Source organism: Buteo buteo, chromosome 1, assembly GCF_964188355.1.
Source record: "Buteo buteo chromosome 1, bButBut1.hap1.1, whole genome shotgun sequence".
In the NCBI taxonomy this organism is placed as follows: domain Eukaryota; kingdom Metazoa; phylum Chordata; class Aves; order Accipitriformes; family Accipitridae; genus Buteo; species Buteo buteo.
Genome location: NC_134171.1, coordinates 45,242,497 through 45,266,703, shown reverse-complemented (window position 1 = coordinate 45,266,703; position 24,207 = coordinate 45,242,497). Strand labels below are relative to the sequence as shown.

The window sequence follows — 24,207 nt, the reverse complement described above, 5'->3', positions numbered from 1 at the left end:
TTATTTTTTTTTTCCTCTTTTTAAAATCTTCATGCAGCATAAGGGTTTCCATTCCAGTTAGTCAGAGCCACTTCCATGGAGACTAAGGAAGTCCAATTGTAGGACTGACCCTTTGGGACAGGTGGAGGTTGTTCCAGGCTGTCTTTGGTTGACAATTCCACCAGCCTCCTAGCAACAAGCTGGGAGAGCTGGTGAACCTCGTAATTTCAGAAGAGGCAGTATTGACTGTGAAGAGAATCAAACAGCCATCTAGTACTACCTGCATTTTGGATACAAATTTAAACAAGGGAGTCCTGAAATGGCATAACTCCTCTCCCTGACAGGTCTGATGACTTCCTCCTAGAAAGGCTGACTACCTACTATATGCATACCATATATGGCCTTTCTGCACTAGAAGCAAAGACAAGCTAGAGAAATTATGCTGGTTTTTAATTTCCCCATACCACGCAGTTTTACAACCGAAATTGATTGCAAAACATCTTAAATAAGTTGATCTTCTGTAGCTATTGTAGGACACTCAATCTGACAGAGTAATTCAGCTCTCATCGAAATTCTGATCTAGCTACTCCAGCTATTTAAAAAAAAGACCATCCAGCTCCAGCCTTTTAGTTAATATTAATGAAATATTAAAAGTTGGGTAACAGGAGTTTATACATTATATAAATAGCAGCAAACCTAGCTTAAAATTTAGGTGTCAGATTTTTAGTTTCCATGCAAGCACATTTCAGAATTTGCAGAAATTGAGAAAAAGGGTTTAGCATAGCAATATACCACCACTCTAAAAATACTGAAATACCATCTATGCAACATATCCTCAGTGAGTTACATAAACTCTTAAATTTATTACAAAATTTCCACTACTACATACCAGTCTCCAAGAAGTTTTTATTTATCATCCCAAACTAGTAGATATTATAAAAATAAACCATTATTTAATATTCAGTTATTTTTATCATACAATTTTCTTTTTTGAAACAGAAAACATATATAGAAAAAAAAAATAGTTTTCCATGGATGTCTCATAAAGCATCAAACCCTGCATTTCTTCTACTGTTGTGGAAAAATGAAGCATTTCCAAAATAAGGGAATACAGTCTTAGCAGCCTGTTCTTCCTCCCTTTCAATTGCAACGCTCTGTATGCATATTTATGGAAACTCAGTAAGGCCTGAACTGAGAAGGATGGCTATCTGGAGGAGGTGGAGGAGGTGGCGGCGGAGGTGGAGGCGGTAAAAATGGGTATGACGAGTTGTACATGTTTGGGCCTGTCCAAATCATATTCAGATTTGAATGTGGAAGGTGGAATTGATGCACGTCATTAACAGAACCAAAAACTGGAGGAGGAAAGGGATACTGTTGCATCATTGGATTTTCTTTTCTATGAGATTGTGGAAACACTGGAGATTCCTGACGTATTCTGTTGTCTGAAGAGTATAGTTGTGGTGGTCTTACTTGTGGTCTCAAAAAACCCGGAGGGCCTGATGGAGGAGGAAATGGATCCCTGGAGAACCCTCTGCCACGGTATCCCCTTGAATAACTTGAAGCAGGCTGTTGCATGGACTGATGAAGTCCTTTATTCTCACCTTCAAAAAAAAAAAAAAAAACACCACCACACACAGTTTTAATACTATTTTGGAACAATTAAGTTTAGTCCTCACAAATCTTTCAAGCTGAAGTCAAGAAAATTTGAGAAGTAATCTTATCAACAAATAATACTGGCAAATAATACATAAAGAGCAAAATAATACCGGCAAGTCTACTGTTTAGTAACTCATCTTGATTTATTAGAGAAATATAGAAAGGATGATCTGAGGGTTGCAAATTCAGTCATTAAAAAAGAAATTTCACTTTCTTTCCCTCCAGGCATTTTCATTTGTATTAATGAATCACAGGAACACTCAAACTGTGAGTATTTTGTAAAGTTTGGTTTAAAACAAGATTTAAAACCAACACATTTTAGAACTGAAGATAAATCAATACCGCATTACACTAAAGTGGTATACAGCTTTCAGACCTGCGTTGGTATTACAGCAGACACAGGACACAAATTATTCAAACTCAAATTAAGAAAGCTAACTTACTCTATCTGAAAAAAAGGCAGCCTGTACCTCTAGCCAATTGGCCTTCAGCATTCGTCTTTCTAAGACAACCTGTACGGGTCACTGTAAGTATACATTTAAGGTTCATAACAACTGTGCTGCCACTTTATGTAAATACCATCAGAGTATTAATAGGGTAAGCGCTATAAAATTTAAGAGCACCAAAATATTAAAGATGTTCCAAACAGCTACCAAGATACTCAAAAGGCTGTAGAATTTAAACTGAAACATGATCTCTAAAGGATTTTAAGGCTAGAAACAAAAAGGTATTTAGGGACATAACACCACATAAAGTCACTGAATTTTAAGAACCTGTGTGGACCTAATCCTTGGCACTAGACTACATAGAAACATTTTCACCTTTGAAAAGCTAAGTCTTGAAAGGTAGCTGCATACCAAAATTCCTACTCATTTTCACGGGGGATTAAGACTTAAGGCTCCTTTGGTGCATGCAGACCTCTTGGAAGCACTGAAGTGAAAGTACTTGAGTGAGTATTTTTTAGGTTCTTTCTTCTCCTATCAAAGACTATAACAATGAGCCAATTTTAATATACTCAGAGTTCTATGAAGATGGAACCAAGCAAAACTCCAGCTGAGACTGAGTTTGTGCCACAATTTGCCAGATATCCTTGTTGTTGAATTACATAGCCAAACTAAATTGCACACAGTGTCAATTTATACCATGTTACTTACAGAAAAACACAGCAAATCATAACCCATATTCCCTTGACAGATTGAGAGTGTTCCTCCCATTGTGTTCTCAGTTATGGAACATAGTTTAGTAACAGTCTCAGCAAGCCCTAGGCAAAGGTAGGTCTGCAATAAGCTGGCAGAATAAGGATACAGTGGAAAACATGCCATATGCTAGATAAGCGGAAACTGGGAGTGAAAATAACTATCAGCAATGAAGGCAAAGTATGGCACGATTCGGATCCTTCCCTTAAGGGAAAAGCTGTCAAAACCATAGGGCAAAAGCCAGTCCAAAAATGATCACAGCTTTATTTAAAGGGTACAAGGGAGGGATGTACTGCACACAGAGTAAAAGGGCTAACAGGACAATTACTGATCAAGAGAAGAGGGGTTCAGTGGGGCACAGTGTCTAGCAACTTTAGAAAGGAAGAGCAGCAAACTCATGGAAGGACTCAGTCCAAGAAAAATCAATGGGGGGAAGCACTGTGCTGCAGAGTTGAAGCAAATTCATATGTAAGCAGCAGAAGAGGAAGAGGGGAAGGAATGAGGGTCAGTAGGGAGTGGTACAAAAAGCATGCAACAGAAGCATACCAGTGAGAACAGAGAAAGAGAGGTGAGACTTAAATTATTCAACCAAAATGGCAACCAAAAAGCAAAAAGTTTTGTCAGTAGAGAGGCATGAGAGAAGACAGATAGGAAAATCTGGTTATTGCAAACAGAGCATAGATGCAACCATACACCTGGAACAGATCTGTCAACAACAGGAGAAAGGAAGGTGAAAAAGGCTGTGTATATTATGAAAAACTATACGTAATTTATTAAACTACTATAGGTTTGTTTATCTAATGACTGTGTTAGGTAAACAGAGAGGTTCTCAGCAGGCTACAAAAGTAACAGTTATTTTAAAGGAGTATTTATATGCCATGGGTGAGGAAGAGCTTTCTTTTCAGATACAGGAATAAATTCCCCATCTAAGACTTGCATCTTCTCCCTGATTGTCAAAAAAAAATGGGTTTCTAAAAATTGCACATGGCCTTCCTCTATCTTCTCCCTGCACTCAAAGGCTTAAGCTGAACTTGGGCCCCAATAACCCCTGCAATAAGCAAGCTCTAAACTCCAAAAGGTGACATTTGTTCTATATCCTCACTGTGTGTCAGCTGACATGGTTAAAAGAGCATGTGAATCTCCTGACAACTGTCCTGCTCCTATACTACTTCCCTTGCATAGTTTAATGGAAAAAACCTTCATTTTCCTTAAAAAAAAAAAAAAAAAGGAATGTAACCACAAATTCACGAATGTAACTTTGAAAAGCACAGAAATACTGATTAACTGTATGAAAGCTCTATCATTAAGACAGACATCATTGTCTATTTCAAACTCAGTTTAACAGACAAAAGCATTCTCCCACAGCATTTACTCACTTGATGCATTTGTTTCTGATTTGAGTTTCTTCCTTCCTTGACTTTGAGGCTTCTTTTTCTTCTGTTTTGCCTCTCTTTCTTTTTCATCATCACTGAAATCTAAGGCCTGTTAAAAAAAGAAAAAATAACAAAGCCATATAAGGCTGCAGAGAACTTCAGTTCTAGCAATAAATCATTATTTAGAAAACAATCCATCCTGCAGTCAGCTTTAAAGAATATTAAAGCTGCACTTTCCTGTTTTGCATTCAAAGATCAACATTCAACTACTGAACACAAATTTTTGATTGCTTGGATGTTAGTAAGAAAAAAATTGGGAATCTCTGAGGGAGCTTGCTAGTTATTGCCAAGAAAAAGCTTTTGAAGGGAAATTAGGTGAATTAAAATATGGATTTTTAAAATAAGTTAAAATTAATTTGGCAACCAATACTTAGCACAGTTAAACTACATTAAAAAATATCTCTAGTCTAAAATTGTCACTAAATTGGAATTTTCTGTAGTATATTTAATAACACTGTTCCTGTTAAACTTGCAATAGCAATGTTATTCCAAAGGAATTTTCAGCTTTGGAGAATGTTATCATCTACAATAGATTCAATGTCACTGCAACATTTTGTTCCTGTTACACAAGGTTTTGCTACCTTTTGATTCCTAGCTTACATTTAGAATGAGGAAGTTACTACTGACAGAAAATAAATCTGTCAGCTTAATTAATTCCCTGAAAAACAGCTCACTTATATGACTTAAAGAGGTAGGGTTTGTTCCCAACCTCCCCTTCCCAATTTTGAAAGGAAGGGTTTTGCTGCTTACCGATGTATCTCTGTAGTATATACAGAGCACAGATCTCAAAAACACTGCACTAAAACAGTGCTAAAAAAGCCACGTAAAAGTTAATTCTGAATACAACTATTTCTTCTTCTATATAACTGGATTACATTCTTACTCAAAAAAAAGCCACAAGGAATACAACAATATGATATATACCATGAAGTAAAATCTTTCACTAACTCCTACTTTTTCTAAGGACTTCAATACACCATCCTCCAGTAGAGCAGAAATAACAAACAACAGGTACCTTCTGTTGCTAGCTAATTTCCATGTAACGTTCCATAAAAGCCACCTCAGAGAAATTGCAGTTATCTGTTCCTGCTAGCCTTGCAGCATACAGATCACACTTTGTCATCCTATGACCCCAAAGACAAGGCCGAGAGAGATTGTATTACTGAGTCTACAGTTAAACTGAGCTAATTATGAGCCTGTCAGAAAAGGAACACTTACCATATACCTTAAAGTAGCAAGCATAAAAGGCCTAACATGGATTAATTTAACATTCGTATAAAAATAAAGCTTCACAGTATCACAAAAAGAACTAACTCCAGCAATTGCACGCAGTTTACCATGGGAGTTGACCAGAAAAGTTATAGAATCAGCTGCCAGCTGAGGACTCTAAAAGTCTGGCTGTAAGAGACAATTTCAAGCATCAGTAGTGTAAAATTTAATCTGCACCCTTGTCAACAGCTATTACCTTCACAGCAAAAGCTACTTTCTATCAGCTCATCAGCTGTCACAGTTTGCATATCTTAGTTTAAACTCTGTTAGAACTATCCAAAGATTATTCTCATTAAGGATTACAAGACATTAGACGTGGTATTTTCGCCAAAACAGAGCACACAGACATCACAAAGTCAGAATGGCCACGAAAACAAAGTTGTCATAAAAAGCAATCAAGTTTGCTCATCCATGCCATCACTGGTTTTGTTCAAGCTTCCTTCCTTCCTATAGTGAAGTACAATAAACCTAAAGTTCCCCCTGTACTTTCACACTGTAACCTGAAGGTAACAGTACCATAATTAAGAAAAATCATTAAAAAAAAAAAACTTTGGAAAACGCAATGAATCTATATCTCCAGAAGATCTGACTGCTTGACTGTATTTAGCTGAATTTTAAAGTTACTTAGGTTCCTACAAATTCAAATAGCACATTTACAAGCTCATCTCCTGAACAGCTATAAAAATATAACTAAGAAACAAACAAAAAAAGAGCTCACCATTAGCCAATAAGCACATTTTGTATCACCATCACTAGAAAATTTTTCAACCAAAGAAAGCTAAGACTAGCCAAAAGTTTCTAAGTATATACAGTCTTCCAAAGCTCTATTGATCACATACCTACAGTCCAATTCTATTCAACACTTCTACTTCTCAAATGATGATTCTCTGTGAGATGTCTCCCCAAGAAAGGTGGGTAATTTACAGCCAGAACTGACAGACAAGCATTCTTTGAGAGAAGTTAACACTGCTCAGCTCAGTTCCATTTATGGGAAGAAAAAAGGCATTGCAAAATGTATCATCCTCACCACAGTGGAAAAAGCAACATTCTGGGTTGACAGACTGATACATCATTGCAGGACCTACCTTCAGGCATAGAAAAGCCCATGTCACATCTCCCTTTCAAGACAGAACAACTAGCCTGGAATAAGGACTGTGAATGCAAAAATTGATACTGTCCCTCACAGCGTCCTTCTGGACAAGTTGTCCAACTGTGGGACAAGTGGGTTCACAGTGTGTTGGGTGAAGATCTGGCTGAAGGGCAGAGCTCAAAGGGTTTGTAGCAAATGGGGCTACATCTGGCTGGCAATCAGCCACCAGCAGTGTTCCTCAGGGTTCAATTCTAGGGCCAGTTCTGTTCAATATATTTATCAACGATCTGGATGCAGGAGTTGAATGTACCATTAGCAAGTTAGCTGGTGATACCAAACTGGGAGGTGCTGTTGACTCTCTTGAGGGACAAGAGGCCCTGTAGAGGGATCTAGATAGATTGGAAAACTGGGCAACGATTAATGGGATGAAGTTTAACAAGTTGAAATGCTGAATTCTGCACCTAGGAAGGAGTAATGCCAGGCACAAGTATAAATGGGGAGAGGAGTGGCTGTAGAGCAGCCCTGCAGAAAGGGATCTGGGGGTGCTGGTCGACAGCAGGCTCAATGAGGCAGCAGTGTGCCCTGGCAGCCAAGAGGGCAAACCCCATCCTGGGGGGCATCAAACACAGGATAACCAGCCAGTCTAAAGAGGTGATTATTCCACTGTGTTCAGCGTTGGTACAGCCTCACCTTGAATACTATGAGCAGCTCTGGACCCCACAATTTGAGAAGGATGTGAAGGTCCTTGAATGCATCCAGAGGAGGGCAACAAAGATGGTGAAAGGCCTAGAAGGCATGTCCTATGAGGAGCAGCTAAGGGCTTTGGGCTTGTCTAGTTTGGAGAAAAGAAGGCCAAGGGTGACATCATTGCTCTCTACAGCTTCCTGAGGAGGGGATGTGGAAAGGGAGGGAGGTGCTGATCTCTTCTCCCTGGCATCCGGTGATAGGACATGTGGGAATGGTTCAAAGCTGTGCCAGGGGAGGTTTAGACTGGACATTAAGAACCATTTCTTTACCAAGACAGTGGACAAACACTGGAACAGGCTTCCTAGAGAGTTGGTCAATGCCCCAAGCCTGTCAGTGTTAAAAAGGCATTTGGACAATGCCCTTAACATGCTATAGCTTATTGTTAGCCCTGAACTGGTCAGGCAGTTGGACTAGATGATTGCTGTAGGCCCCTTCTAACTGCAATAGTTGATTCTATTCTAAAAATTGGTTAGAATAAAAAAGAAATTAAAAAACACCAAACCCAAAAAAACCCAAAAACCACCCACAAAAACCACCTTTTCTACTTATGGAGTAAGAAGCACATACTATGTAGCATAGAACTACGCTATTCATGCAAACTTTTGGAAGACTGAAAACAAGCAGATAGATCTCTTTAGGATACTATAATAGGCACAAGGCTTCTAGGAATTTCAGCTATTTTGGATAAGACATGCTTATAGTAGAAATTGCAAGGAAAAATTACTCGGGTGTTGATCTAGAAAACAAATCTCATGAAAACACCTCAATAAAACTACCAGTCTTGCGATTCTTTTTGAAGAGAATAGTAATGAAAAGTATAGTTACAGTAGAGTTAAGGAGCACTGGACAGGAAGCCTGGATTTCATTGAAGCAATCTTTACAGATCCTACAGTAAATGACGTCAACAGTCGTGAGGAGGTCTCACGTCTACACAACCCTGTATGACTGCCTTTGTATGGAAGAAGCTCATCTCCTCTCATGAAACTAGTGTTTTATAATAGGAAACAGTAGGGAAACCTTACTAAGCCATTCAAAGAATGCAACAGAGGAGGTGTCAAGTTAATCTAACAGAGTAGACAGCTTAAACACCCAAGTAGTACAGTTTGCAGAGTACTAGCAGGCCTTTTAAGACAAACAACTGCTTGTGGCAAGGTAAAAGAAAAAGCTGCAGCAAAAGAACAGCAAGGACAAAAATTCCCTAGCAGAAGCAAAACTATTAGGCAAGGTAAAAGCACTGCCACTCAAAGTTGAACATTCAGGTTGCCAAACACGTTCTTGAAGGACTAGAGGAACTGAAGATACACATTTTCCCAAGTGCAAAAAGCAAGTAGAAAAAGACAGCTAGTACTCTCTACACTGACTATGAGACCTCTCCAAGAAAAGCATGACCTTCTTTTCAGAGAAAAAGCACATAAGCTTGCTAATTAGTTACTCTGAGCAGAGTTTTTTCTACATATATCTTGTGTAATCAAAACCAATAAACAAACAAAAAAAAAACCCTATAGTTACTTCAGGTGGTGGTTCTTGGTCATTCTTCCAAGATGCATCTGAACCTTTTTCCCTAAAAGAAAAACAAACCACAAATTAGACAATCAAGACAAAGGAAGACAGTGTCAGGAGGCTACAAAACATCTCTTACTTGAGTCACATAGAAGCAACATATTCTAGGTTAGAAATAATTTGCAAGAACTGTACTGCAGCAAATAGGTAACACTTTCTTCAAGGTATCAGTTCTCCTACACAAGAAGCTTCCTGTTTTAAAAGGGGCATTTGTTTTTTAATGTTGTTTCTAAATGAACAGCAACGTATGTGTCAACTTCAGACTTCACTACATATGTCATTTGAAAAATCTTCCTACTCCGAGTGAAGACTGAACATTTCACACAGCTAATATTAAGCTTTGATCAATATTCTCTCAACACATCTTTTTCAATTTAAATTGCTTTGAACCCAAATTGAGGTAGTTCATTGCAACTTTCTTATGTTGACTCACTGCTGACTACAGTCACAAGCTTTTTTATTCTTCTGGTTTCAGAACACGTACCTCCAGTCAAAAAGGACAACGAACTAGTATAGTAGGATACAGGTTTAAGTGTAACTATAGTGAATTCAGAACCAAAAAAACCTCTAAGCTTGGCTTACAATTCCATTAAGATAGTGTTAGATAGGTAATTAGGTTTCATCTTCTATTTTGTTGTAAATATAAAATTAAAAATCAAGGTAAAAGACATTTAAGGAAGCAAAAACTCAACTGTCTTGCCTGACAAGCACCAAAATTAACTTGAAGCGGTGTCATTTATTTCACCCACCACTGCGAACTTCACTAAAAATCAAGTCATTTCTTTGATTACCAACAAATTTGTGGAGCAAAGTTAAATTATGCTGTTAAAAGTCTGTGGAAGGTTTTTCCACACTGCTCGCAAATTTAATGTGTTTTGGTTGAAAACGTCAAGACGCTGTCTTTATCTATGTAGACAAACTATATAAAATAATGCAATACTGAAAATTCTTACTTGCAAAATGGAACCATATAGTTAAAAACATCAACATGTTCAGTGTGAAATGTTTTCAATCAGTGTTCCAATAACCAAGGGTTTTTTTATTTATTTATCAAGTCAGCAACAATCAAGCAGCAATAGCTACATCAAAACACATAACCATTGGCTTTAGGTAGCCTGGACTTGAAGAGGCCCTTAGTCAAAGGCTGCCCATGAGAACACTGGCAAGTCATTTGGAAGTACTTTGTGCCTCAACCCCTAACCATAAAACTGAAGCTCAATCTCTACATATCACTAGAAAACCATACAGACACACCACCTTTGTGATTATGAGCAAATCATATTAGCAAGCAAGCCATTTTAAAGTTTAATTAGAAGAAAATGTTACAGGGAGGAAAGAAAGATAAGGGCTTTACATGAATAACTTCTCAGCTGCAGAAAACTGTCTACCTATGGAAAGATGAAGAGTATCACTTTTTTTTTTTTAAATCATGAACCAACTTCTTTGTTTCTCCCTCTCATCTTGTTATTTTGGGGCAATACATGCCTGCCAGAAATACCAGAGCACACCAGAAACTCCCAAGACTTGTGGTCATTAGGCAACATGTAGTACTACTGACTGCAAAATTTAAACCTCCTCAGTCCTTCAGGCAGCTTATCTCACTCTCCCAAGGCAGCCTTCCTCTTTTCAGCAAAACACAAACCACTTTTCATGCTCCAAGATACTTAATCTTCTGCAAAGAACAAGATAGTAATTCTTTGATTTCTGAACTCAGATACTGCAAGATCTGGAAGTCTAACAAAAGGTGACTCAGAGGAATCATGAAAATACATGAGCTTCTTTAGAATTACTTTGTGTTTCAGGCAATACAACACAAATCTATTTTTAGCAACAAATTATTTTGCATTCAAGAAGTTTTACACTACACTTCCATTTATTTTGCTATAAAGCGCAAGGCTTATTCATAGCACTGCAACTTTGTACAATGCAAGCAGATTGCATTCCAGATTTCAGAAAAAGCTTCAAACTTAAGGTTTCTTTCAGATCTTAATCCTGATTCCTTTCCTTTTTTAAAGTACCATCACAGTTTTGAGTAGCAGTTCTAGAACTTTAAGCCTGTAATACTCCACAAGGTGGTCTGCACACAGTCAGACTAACAAAAAGCAGAAAATGAAAGTCATTGGTCATCAAATTTGCAATCTGCTAAGGTCCAAAAGCCTTCTTGTGAAGCACTGATCGGAGCTCAACTTTTCTACTATCCATGTCATCTTGGTTTCTTTATAGAGACATTACAGCACAGGTCAGAAGTCAAAATTCTTTATCCTTTTTCAATAACACCTACTTTGTGAAAAAGGCAGCTTAAACAGTACCAGTTGCTTCACAAAAGCTTAAGAAACTTTACTGACAAAACTCAGAAATAAAATATTGTTTCAGTGAAATGTAACTTAAGTTACATTATTCAGAACTTATGGTTTACATCAGATTACACAGGTGTTCACACTGCTCCTTTTAATACAGGGCAAGAAACATTTGATGCACTGTTCAGCTGTGCTGATAAGTCATGAAAGTGTGAAACATCTTACATAGTGTTCAATTTTGTACCATATATGATAGTAAAGTACTACCAAAAGACAAATAGCTCCCAAAACTACTTGCAATGTATTAACAAACTAAAATATGAGTCTCACATCTCAGATGCTGAGTACAGTTACTGATGTAGCAAGCAGATGATTAAGGTCTGTGCAGTTACTGTACTAAGCAACAAAGTTAATGGCACAAATCAAAGACCAGCTGGCATCAAAACACCGCAGAAAAACAAACAAGCAGCAGAGTGAGAAAGTGATCTATTTTGGTCTTCACTGAAAGGAAGAAAAATGTGTTTGTTGCTTCCACAGAAATGGGAAAGGAAAAAAAATCCACAAAAAAAAAAAGACTCCTGCAGGCCTGGCCACACATGCATGACTAAAGAAAAAAAATTATTCAATATGAATACTGGCAAGGTTGCAATTAATGGAGACACCAGTATTACTGGCTAGTCAGAAAAAAATTGCAAGTCAGGTGAGAACTAATCCTAATAACCAGAGACTAAGTCACTTGTGTAACAAAGGATTTTTTTAACCTATATTTATTTCAGACAATTACTCATCAATAATTAGAACACTGATGCCTAGCAGTCACTTACTATCCTTTCCTTCTTATTCTGTATCTTTGAGTACACTTCCTTTTAAATGGCAACAAGTCCTATTCATACATGCTACTTTCCTCAGGCAGGCTGTGATACACAAACACTAGAAGTTTCTGAACATCATACTACGTTGCCACACAAATCCCTCCCCTGTCCCAAATTTACAGCAGGTAATTACCACACAGAATTGTTATTCTCCAACTGTACAATAGATTTACTGATAATTAAATTTCAGTTCTGGCCTTGTAACATGAAATAAAAATAGTAAATAAATGCAAACTTGTTCAGAATTCAAACAAGTTTATTTTAGGTTATGAAACTAAACAAGAATCTGAAGAACAACAAAATCCAGAAAGTACAGCTTGCAAAACCACTGCATGTATATGTATATGAGAGGGTGTTGGGGAGGTAAGCATCAATGAATTTTTTTCTGGTTATGCGGTTTTGGGTAACACAGCAACATGAAAAGAAAGCAAGCTTAATATATTGAGTAAGAAGCTACTAAACTTTAATAATTATAACACTTTAGAAGCTTGTAGTTTACAGCTACTCTGTACAGTTCTGAAAGGCAAAAGAATACAACCTTGTTATTACAACACAGTTGAGAATATCCAAAAAAAAGAAAAGTTTTAGTGTCAAGCTTAGTCCTACAGTTTCTCACTCAAGGCTAAACTTTAATTCACTATTTTTAGCTATATTAAAAAATACATTATAACCAGATTAGAAAAAAAATCAGACTCACTGTTTTAGTTTCTCTGCAAATATATACTGGGTGAAGTCCTCCACTGATGGAGCAAAATACATGCTATCTTGCACATTAATACCTTTTGCTTTGATATGCTCAGAGCTGTTAAATCGTAACACATAAAAGGGATGTAAGACAGGACCAAATATCTCAAATATCTGAAACACAAACAAAATTAAAATGTTTAAATAAACCACCAAGAATAAATAGCCAATTTCACTGTAAACAACCATGAAGCTTTAAGATGCTTTGTATTTAAGAAGTTTGATATATTTTCAAAATGCAGAATGCAGCATCAAATAAAGTTATTTTCATGCTTTAGTTTTATTACCACATTTTGTTTGACAGTATATTTCCCAGCTACTGTTTAAGTTATAATGTGGAAAAGTAAGTTCTCACACATTGATATTACCTTTGCCCACCCAACTGCACTGCTTTCACTGTCTGTTTCCTCTACTGTGGTAACTTTCCTTTTGTCAAATCTCTGTTCTTCTCTCTCCATTATGCTTTCAAATCTCTTACACCTGGAACAATCTCCCATTCATTTATTCCTCAAAGTTCATCTTTACAAGACACCTTTACATCAGTTCCCCTGTCTGTTCCCCAATTCCATTGAGAGCAGGGAATTCTGAGATGTTGTACAGAACATCTGCCAATTTCAGGCTGAGATTTTTTTGTTTCACTCACATCTAGCATTCAAAGATATTATAGTAGTAACTGTTCCAGATGATGGCTTTTCTTCCCCAGAAAACATACAAAATTCAATGCAACAGCCCTCTCAGCAAACATTCTTCATTATACTTGCAAAAAGCACACAATGGCCTTAAACTGCAACAGCAGAACTTAGATATCTAAACATTCCCCACTTTTCCTGAAACTTGACTAATTTCTCCAATCTTTGACCCCAGCTCCTGGCAATAAAAGAGCACAGTCTGTTATTGAAGACATCATACATCTGAAAGCAACCTCTCCCTCTCCACAAGCACTCTCATAAAATAGCAGCAACTCACACATTGCAATTCTGTTAAGGATGCAATGAATTCCAGGTTAGGAATTCCTGAGATTAAAAAAAATAGATGACTATAGCAAGAGTCAAAAGCACAAAGAAAGACTACATATCAAGGAAATATTATCTTTCATCAAGTAGACTTCAACACTACTTGTTGGAACATAAAAGAACACTTTGATTTTTTTATATTAGAATAACAGGTTTTTATGCTTTACACACACCTTTCCTGCAGCTTGCCGATCTTCTTTAAAAATTATGCTTTCCTCATTTACTGGAGGTAGGCCTCTCAGTGATTCAATTATTACTAAAACGGGGGAGGAGGGAAAAAATCAATTAGAACTTTATGTTTCAACAATACCATATAGTTAATTGCAGAAAAGCTTAACAAAACACACCATTATTTGTCTACTGAAGTTCATAGAGCTTCACCACCCCTTCTCCATTGATATATGAGTGGTAAGATTTACATTTGTTCACAGAATTATTGTTCTCTGGGTTGAAGAAAAGAGAGCAGCCGATAGGTACAAAAAAGAAGTCTCAGATATGTATTTGCGAGCTACCTGTTCTATTTACCCAGGATGTTTCTTAATTAAGTGCATAGCAGCAATAACCTGTTTTTTTGAGTGCAGATGCATGTGTATATTCTGCCTTCTTAGTATTCCAAATGAAATCCTCCTTGGAAAAAAGAATGGAAATGGCTATTCATTACAGCTTCCCCCAATAAGTCGTAAGAATCAGACCAGAACAAAAAAAGATGTCTGGCAGTCCAGTCACAGTTGCAACTGGTGGTGTCATTTATGTATGCAGATATACAATTTGAAATACATTTCTGCAATTTAATGTCCTGCAAGTCTCATATTACATTTGGGCCTAATCCATAATTAACGATGGTATGAGTGGTCAGAGCTAGCAAGTCATTCTAGTAGCTCAAAATATGAAATCTTAACACTTAGTAAACTTTAACACTTATAAATGGACACAGAAGCATGTTCTTCCTCCATTAAATACATAATTTGATATACATGCTACTTCATTTTTAGGTTTTCCAATTCAGAGACCTAAAGAGCTTATTCTTTACTGAAATCTTTAGAATAGTTTCTTCTTTGGTAGCAGTTCACAATTTGTTCCTTTAGTCTGCAGGAATTCTGGGTCTTCCTTTACATTCAGCAGGAATTATGCTCAAAGCTCTCAATACAGAGGCCTAGCAGCATTATGCTTATTAGTCTGTTTTCTAACTTTCACCAACCAAAATTCAACAATTCATATATTTCAGTTTCATAAAGATGCAGACTGAAGAATTCACCTATCAGTAAACTGACAAGATTTGAAAAGGTTATACTCACCAAGGAGGATTAGAAATTAAGGAGAGCTTTCAAAACTGAAGTCTTTAAAAATAACTTTGTTTAAACATTCACATACTAAATCAAAAATAAAAATAATAGCAAATTATGATTCAACTGTTTCTCTTTTAACTTACTTTCAAACCATCATTTTAGCTGAAAACAGCCTTCTTGAAGTCCCCATTATTATCAGCAAGTAAGAAAGGGCAAAGTAGAACAAAAGGACGATGACCAGATTACTACCTTCCACACTCTCAAGACAGCTTCCTGCACATGAATGAAATTAAATCTAACTCCAAACCAACACCACCAACAAAAATACTATAAAGGAATTGCCTGTATTATCTGCAGTCTTTTACAATAAAAGAAAATTTAATAGCAAAGGCTATTTGCTTTAATTCTTTTGTACCCCACTCAACGCAAATACTTTAACTTCAAAATTGAACTTAATTTCTAATTTTTGTAAGAAAATTGCTCTGAAAGCAGTTCAAGCAGAATGAAACACTTGAAATAAGCTTAAGTACAAACATACTATGGATATTTTATTAATATCAGCTTCAGCAAAACTTTGATGTCACATCAAAAACTGAGGTCCCAGGTAGATCTGAAAAGATCCCTAAATGCATATTGCCTGCAGTTAAGCTTACATCCATTGTATGTCTTAATCCCATTAAGCTTACCCTCCAGGACCTATAAATCATGTTAGTCATGCTGTCCTATGACTGCTGACACTGGCAGCTTGCATTTGGTCAAGGTGCCAGAAGTGGGATGCTCTGCTAAAGAAACAAGTTTTATCCTGTCCTCATACATTCACAAACAAGAACTTGGGACTGGATTGTACTGCATCTCTGCTTTTAGTTATACACTGCCTATATCTTCAGAGATAATTCAAATAGAGCATGTACAACTGGAAGATTTTCTTAAAATACTGCAAGTATTCAATCTTATTGTTGACAGAATTAATATAAAGATCATAATACACAGTGAAAAAAAGCTTTTTTATCAAAAAACTAGAACATGAAAGTCACACAGAAATATATGCATGATAGTCATAGTATCTTAATCTTTAGAAGATGTAAGCCAGCTAAAAGGGAATTCAACACAAATGTCATTTAGCAGTCCAAGTTCTCATTCAGCAATCCACTACCCGCTGAAATAGAAAGCTGCAGTACTGACACTTTGAGGGAACAGTTAAGTACACAATTAATGCAGAGATATACAGAAATTATTTTATTTGAAAACAAAGCAAACATATCTTGCTTACCTAGCTGCTCAATTATGCTGGAAACTGTCCCAAAAAGCTTCAGTTCAACATCATCAGGCAGACTTATTGATAAGTCTTCAACAGGAGGCAGTTCCTGAAAACACCACATCAATGTTCAGAATATAATATCATCACACGAACACATTCATCACTTTGTCACTGCATAAATTTGACAATCAGAAAAACCTCCTAGCATTTTGAAGATTTAATTAAAAAAATGTAGTTTGATTTCTCTCTTCCAGAATAATTCTAAATGAACTCGTCTTGGGGGAAAATGTCACTTTTGAAGACACCTTTTCTATTGAGACGCTACTCTACATATTTCCATTGCAACTAAAGTAGAAGCCAATTTTACTCAGCTGGAGAAAACCAACAACAGATAGACATTTTGTTCCTTTTTTTGAACTTAGATAATAAGTTAAATGTGCACCACAATAATTAGATAATCAGTAATCAAAAAGTCAGAAAACTTGTAACCACATTCAATGCATGACAGAAGAAAAATGTACACAGCAAGAGATATAATAGCATGAAATACACCAGGTATATCATCTGATTCGACAAAATGGTGTCTGTCCATTTATGCCATGACTCAGACCATTATAGAAGATGTAAAGATCACAACAACCTATATAAAGAAAATTACTTTTACCTGAAAGTTGTATTTGGTACAAGAGGATAATCACACAGAACTCTTTCAAAAAAAAGCCAAACTTAAGATATACAAATGAATACTGCACAAACAATATTCAAATTAAACTTTCTCCTCAAATGTAAGCATCAGTATCTTCTATCAAAGGCTTATTAACACTGAACTCATCATCTACCTCCAATTTATTCATAACTAAGATTTCTGTGTATATACTATACTGCTGTGAATTCAATATGGAATATATGGAATACAAAGTAAGGGCAACTAGAGCAAGAATTATCTTCAAATTCAACATCTTCTGAATTTGGAGGTAGAGTCCAAATCTTAGCACTGAACTGCACTTTTAAAGGCCATCACCAGAAATAAAATCGCTCTTCTATAGAAGAATCTTGTCCTGTCTTATCAAAACTTCAGCTGATAATCTTCACTCTTAACAAAAGTGCTTGGCAAAGGCTTCTAGAGCAAGTCAAAGACCAAACAGAGGACAAGACTTACGCAGACCACATAAGATAGCATTAAAGTCAAGACGTGAATTCAGATAGAAACACCATATACCCTTCTACAGGACAGTAAGTTTTCCAACATTAAACCAACTTCACTGCTAAGCCTTAACCAAGTCATGGGTGCCAGAGCAATTCCAAGGCCAAAGACCAGAAGGAAGAAAGCTAAAACTTTAATCATAAATCTCAAATTGGTAAACTGTACCATCTGTCATACTATATACAATATCTGCCAATCTTACACTTCAAAACAGGAGGTTTCTAAAATAGTTCCACTAACACTCCTTAATACGTGCAGGTTTTTTTCTGCTAAGCACATATTCCAGTTATACACTTTCTTTAATCTTTTATTGTATCTTTGACCCATGCTTTAGCAAGTTAACTATTATTGAGGACTTTCAGGTAAAAGACTAATCATCACGTTTCAGTTTTAACAGATACATTTTAATTTTCAAATTGTATTCCTTCAAATTCACATAGGGTGATCTACAACATTTTTACATAGATTAATTCTATTACTGTTGAATGGCTTAGTACAAAATACAGTAAATAATGTAGTTGCTAGAACTTCGGTTCTTATTAACTATCACTGGCAAAAAGCAATAGCTTTGCTGAACCAATGAAACTAATCAGGCCAGTACTTAAAAGGAAGACAATGTTTCAAAAACACTTGGACTTGAAGCTATTAAGCTATGAGACAAAAGAGCAGATCAACAAAGCATTTTCGGGCTAACATGAATTTTATTTAAATAAATAACTGAGATAAGAGGTAAATAAAACCTAGTAAGTACATCTACCTCAGCAAAGATTTTTGTTCAAAAGTCCAGTGCTGTAAAAACCATCTTTGTCATAGAAGCACTTATAATGGTTCTATTATTAATCATACATCAAAACAAAGTGCATGTAAGCAGCAATTGCTCTGACATTTTACTCCTTCAGAATACGTTACACGTGTTTCTGAATCTTTGATTAATTTCAGTGATAAAAGAATATCTTAAGAGCTCTTCTTTACTTCAAGTGTCTCTAGAGCAATAGTTTAATAATTAACAATGTATTCCCATCTCCTGGTGTTGCTACTACTAATGCACGTCAATGCCTCAGCCTTTCCAGACAGTCATCTAGCACTTCATTACAAACTCTTACAGAGCACTGAAGCAAAGGTTCATGTCTCCAAATGTATCTGCTCTTCAGAGGTTTTTTTTCCTCTACCTTTCTAATAATGTCTTGTACCCTTCATTGGCCTTGTTTCTCATTCCAGAAAGCATTTTTTTATGAAGGGGAGAGATCTACAGAATAACAGATAAACATATACTGTTAATGTAAATTAACATTACAGTGTTGCATTATCCTTTTATTTGTAATCCATTACAAATGATGATAGCTAATCATACATTAGCAGATTATTACTAAAACTCGTTCCTTTAAACCCCTTAATTTTGAGATAATGAGGAATAATGGCAGCAATACTTAACAAGCGTGTTATTTATGAGAACCAATATAAACCACTTCTGTGACCACTCTAACAATTTTGCTTGAGTAGAGCCGATGCAATCTGAACCTCTGGGAGGCTTAATACAACATCTGAAATTTTTTGCCTCAAGGCTAAACTTGTTTGAAATATGTCTTACAGACATATCAGACCTTCAAGTCCCTCACATAGAGAAAGGATGATGAAAGCCTGCAAAGTACAAACAACAAAAAGTGTACTAAAATATCCAGAAATTTGTTTTCATTAGTTACAACTGTGATTTTATACAACTGTGAACCTAAAATGAGCTGTGAACCTCACTTTAGAGTGGTCTTAATATACTGAAAAATAAGACACTTTTAATTATTAACTGTGCTATATCTGAACTAGTGTAAAAACATACATTCAGTCACTAGGTAGTCATTAAGTTAAAATATTTTAAGTTGGGTTACTAGGAAAACATTTAAAAGATAACACAGTGTACTTACATCAATAGGCAACTCATCTTTTGTTTTAACACAGTAAGATTTGTTATCCTTCTCATTTGGATGATCATCTTCATCTGATACTGTTGAAGGAGAACACGAAGAGGAGGATGTAGTTGAATCAGTTGAATCTGAATCTGTATCACTGAATAAAACAAATATGGGAGTTATAATATAGACTTCCGCCTTACAGATAAAAAGAGTGGCTAGATTATACATTACTCAAATACCTTTGGTTACCAGATATGTTTTTCTTAAATGTATATATCTGTACACAGAAAAGCACCAATCTTTCCTGAACCTACAAGCCACTGGGCAAGATCATTAAAAAAATCTCAGAAGAGGTATAGCTTCCACAGTTCAGAGCAAATGCTAACAGCTACAATGGCTCGTTTGCATTCTCACTGTTTTACTGTTGAAAGGTGCATGTAGCATGAGAGCGATCGCCTCTTTAAGCTCACCTAGTCCAGTTTTACCACTGGCTACCTCATGCAAAAGTCCAGCACCAGCATAACTCCATCTATCAGACATACATGACAGCCACAGTTTGGGACCTACACTTCATTGGTTTGCAACTGAAATGACACATTAGAGTCACAGGATGATCACTTCAGTGTAGTACCTAGATAAATACAGCCAAATTAGGACCATAATGTCTATGCACAATCAGCATATTTCCATTTTATGCACCACTTAAATTCCCAGTATTGAACATCACTTGACATAACTGAGCACAAGAAAAAAATATTTCAAATACATTAAACTACCTTCTATAGCTCACAGTCATTCTTCTTCTACAATCCCAACATTAGTATACAGCTAAGTGAAAGTCAAGAAAATACTTATTTCCAAGCAATGCATCTTACATTATGAAGGTAAAACAAAATTCTAATTTTTTCAGATAAAAGGGATTAGTTTCATATTTCATGGCCGGCCTGAATTCCCCTAGTATATATTCACACAGATTAGTAATTTAAGATTTCTCACTGGCACACACATAAGAGATGTTTATTGTCTTAGACTCTTAATATTGCAAGTAAAGAGCACAGTAAGAAACCAGTCCTTATTCACATCAACCTGTTCCTTTTAGCAAAAGTCTAAGTTCTTGAAGAGTTGGGGGAAGAAACAAACACGTGGAGTAATTGATATTGATGACTGAAAAAACACGTCACAAACCTTACACAAAAATACACTAAGACAAGCAAACGTTTGTAAAATTGCATTTATCCTTTCTTACCTGATCTGGCTGTTAAGAAAGCAGCATTTGGAAGCAAAGTGATAAATAAAATACAAAAAATGCTCCCTTCTAGATTCTTTGGTATTACATTGTCCGCTTCACAAGAAATGGATGGCTTTCAACTACCTGTTGCTGCGGTTTTTTCCCCAACAAATATTGATAGGGAAGAAAACAAATAAGAGCACCTCTCCAAATAAACCTTTTGAAAAAGGCAAATATGGTCTTCTTGGAACAAAATCAGCACAGCAGAATGACAAAAATTAGTCAGACGACCAGAGACCGATCAGTGGAGGGAGGGGAAAAAAAAAAAAGGGCGGGAAAGAAAAAAGTTTGAGATACACATAGACAGCTAAATAAGTTAAAGCTATCAAAATTTCATCTTTAATATTTATCTGAACATCAGTGCCACAGATTTTGGAAGCAAAGAAGACTACAGGTGAAGCCCCTCCCACAGGTCAGGAATTTCACTCTCCATCACTTCATGATGTTCTAGGAAAACTTTGAACCGAGCAAACAAAGTATTTCCAAAGTCAAGCTTTAACCCATTAACTGTTAATGAAGCTCAGTATCTTCTTTTTAAGAGATCCTTAGAAGGAGCACATACCCATCTTGCTGCAACGGCCCAAAAAGAAAACACAAAACTCACTGAAAGTGACAAAGCGTGCAGGCTTCCAAGACTGAAACAGAGCCCACATCTAACCAAAGTTACCTTTCACCAACTATTCTGAACACCAAAGCACGGACGGAAGAAGAAGATGGAACCTTTCATAAAAACCGTACAGGTTGAGAATGAGCTTTTCCACCGAGAAGCCAACATCAGAGCACAAGTTAAAATCTGCAGACTCTTTACCTTGAATCCTGCATTCAGCTTTTTTCAGCAATAACGCCGCAGGTGCCTTGTCACAAGTGATGTAGGCACACTCTGTGAGAACGGTGTCAAACGACACTCAAACGGTGACGGCGGCCCAACCAACCACGACGCTCTACAGGCCGCCACCACCACCACCAAACCCATATTTTCATTAAATCCCATACCCTCACAGTCAATCGTTCTGGAGGCTTATTACTTCAACAGTTAAAACTCCTCGTGAAACACAACAGAATAGGCCATCCCCAACGGCAAGGGGGACGCTACCGCAGCCGAAACGCCGGGGCGGGAGAAGGGGCGGACTGGGCCACCTCGCTCGTAGAGCGCCGAGCCACAGGACCGGCGGCCCGCCCCGCCACCGCCTAAGGGGCCTCCGCGGGGAAAGAGCGACCCGCGGGGAAAGCCCGACGCGCCCCTCTCGCCTCCGCGGCCCAGCCCCGGGGGCTAAACCCACCTGTCCGAGTCCGAGGAGGGGGTGGCGGCAGGCGGCCCGCTGGGACTGGCGGGCCGCGGCGAGCAGCGCGCTCCCTCGGCTGGGGGCGGCGGGGCCCGCTCCTCCCCGCCGCCCTCCGGGGGGCTCGGCCGGCTGGGCGCCCCCTCCGCCCGCTCCTCGCCCGGCGCCGTGCCGGCGGTGCCGGGCTCAAACGCCAGGCTCTCCAACCGCGCCACCACCTCCACCTGCGCCTCCATCTCCGCACGTGCGCCACGCGGCCTCCCCCGCCGCACGCCACTTCCGGCTGCCGTGAGCGCCCGCCCCCCGGCGGGCTGGGGCTGGGCGCCGCGAGGGGTTAGGGCGCATGCGTAGGCTAGGGAGCGCGCTTCGGGGAGGGGGGCGGGTCCTCCTGTGACGCGGCGTAGTGGGCCGGCGCGAGGAGCGGCGGTTGCCGGCCGGCGGGCGGGGAGGGGGGCGGGCCCCGCGTACCTCAGCGGGTGCCCGCGCTCTCCTGAGGGAGAGGCACCGCCTGTATGCGCGGAGGCAGCAGCTGCCTGTTCAGTGTTAGATTAGCCTGGACCCTGTGTTAAATAAAACAAGCCATTCTGTTAAAAGCCGATGGAAGGTAACAGTAGTGAATTTTGTCATCGGTTTTCAAGTCCTGTTGGCTTAAGCCGTAACGCTAAGTAAATTTTACGGTTAATTTAAACCCAACGCCAGAGTTTTGGTTTTATGAGGCTTGCCTCAAAGGCAAAGCTAGAGGTCATTGCTACTCTTGCTGAGGGTCTATTGGGTTGGATTAGTTTTGGTATTTTATAAATACGCTGACAACACACAGAAGATTCATGTAACTAAAAAAAACTCCCAACGGCTAAGCTGTAAAATACCAAATTACTATACTAATACCTAACCCTACTGTAGTAACCCTATAACAATACCTAGCTCTGCAAAACCTAACCACATCCTTAAGATCACCAAACCATTCACCACAACATACATGTCCATTTATGTCCTAGGTTCACCATAAATACCCACCATTCCGGAGCTTGAGGGGTTTTTTGGTACCAGTCTGTGCAACGCCCCACACAACACGGGGAGGGGGGAGAGCCTGTTGGTGTCTTAGTCTTTTTTCCTGGCATCCAGGGATCTGGCCATACATAGTGTCCTCCTGCAGGAGAGAACGGAGGATTTCCCCCTGCCCTCCCCCAGCCTCTGTGTTTGGGGACCTAAAGCTCTTCCCCATGACAATAACTTAGGAGAAAAGACACGTGTCTTCTCTGGAACACAATTTATCCATGGGAAAACCCAAAAGATGTGTAAAAGACAAGCAACACCAGGTCACTGTGACTGTGAGCCTACGGACAAGCCCCTCTAACCCAGACTCGAAACTGCAACCTGACAACTGTGCTCCTGTGCCAATGCTGTGTGTTCCTGACCATCACAGAGCTTCATCCCGCTGTCCTTTGGACTGGCTTCCAAATGAAAAGCTAAGGCTGTCTTCACTCCCAGGCAACAAGGTGAGCCGCAGAGTGCAATGTGGGTCCGAGGAGGAACCCCATAGATAAATACATGAAAAAGTTATGTGTGATAATGCTGAGAGTGCCAGAGGACTGGGACTTGATTAACTGATGAGAGCAGAGGAGAGAATGATACGTTTTCCATAAAATAAACTTCCCCTCCAGCTCTGAGAGGACTGCGTGTCCACAGCTCAAAGGGCACCCAAAACATTTCACTCTTCTCCAGAATGTCTGGGCTATGTTGAAAAAAAAACATCACAAGAGCGCTTCACAAGTACCCCAGACAGGCTGAAGGGAGCATCCGACAGGCAGAAGATGTCTTTCTCTGGTAGTTCGACTCTTCATTTGCAACATGACACAGCAGGTGCAACCAGCAGAATTTATTTATGTATTGGATTTGTGTGGAAGGGTTTTGGTAGCGGGGGCAGGGGGCGCTGCGGGGGTGGCTCCTGTGAGAAGCTGCTAGAAGCTTCCCCCATATCCAATAGAGCCAAAGCCAGCTGGCTCTAAGAAAGACCTGCCGCCGCTCAAGGCCAAGCCAATCAGCAGTAGTGGTAGTGCCTCTGTGACAACATATTTAAGAAGGAAAAAGTTGTGCGGCACACAGAAATGGCAGCTGGAGAGAGAAGTGAGAA

The 24,207-nt window shown here is 38.5% G+C and overlaps 1 protein-coding gene across 1 annotated transcript; it reads right to left on the bottom strand.

Annotated features, from left to right (window-relative positions):
- Positions 1-22,354, bottom strand: NAF1 (nuclear assembly factor 1 ribonucleoprotein). Its single transcript, XM_075029083.1, has 8 exons — positions 22,077-22,354; positions 19,521-19,662; positions 16,413-16,506; positions 14,030-14,112; positions 12,797-12,957; positions 8,880-8,931; positions 4,208-4,313; positions 1-1,580 (listed from the first exon to the last, which is right to left on the bottom strand). Exons 1-8 carry the CDS (start codon positions 22,310-22,312, stop codon positions 1,156-1,158), a joined length of 1,299 nt encoding a protein of 432 aa, XP_074885184.1. The 5' UTR covers positions 22,313-22,354; the 3' UTR covers positions 1-1,155.
- Positions 22,355-24,207: the final 1,853 nt, after the last annotated feature.

Bases quoted from the DNA above. Each gene is read 5' to 3' on its own strand.
- NAF1 (XM_075029083.1), bottom strand. From the start codon at position 22,312: ATGGAGGCGCAGGTGGAGGTGGTGGCGCGGTTGGAGAGCCTGGCGTTT. The intron at 19,663-22,076 runs GTGGGTTTAGCC...TGTTTTATTCAG, and splicing joins CCCTCCTCGGACTCGGACAG to TGATACAGATTCAGATTCAA. The intron at 4,314-8,879 runs GTAACTATAGGG...TTTTTTTAACAG, and splicing joins ACCAAGAACCACCACCTGAA to GCCTTAGATTTCAGTGATGA.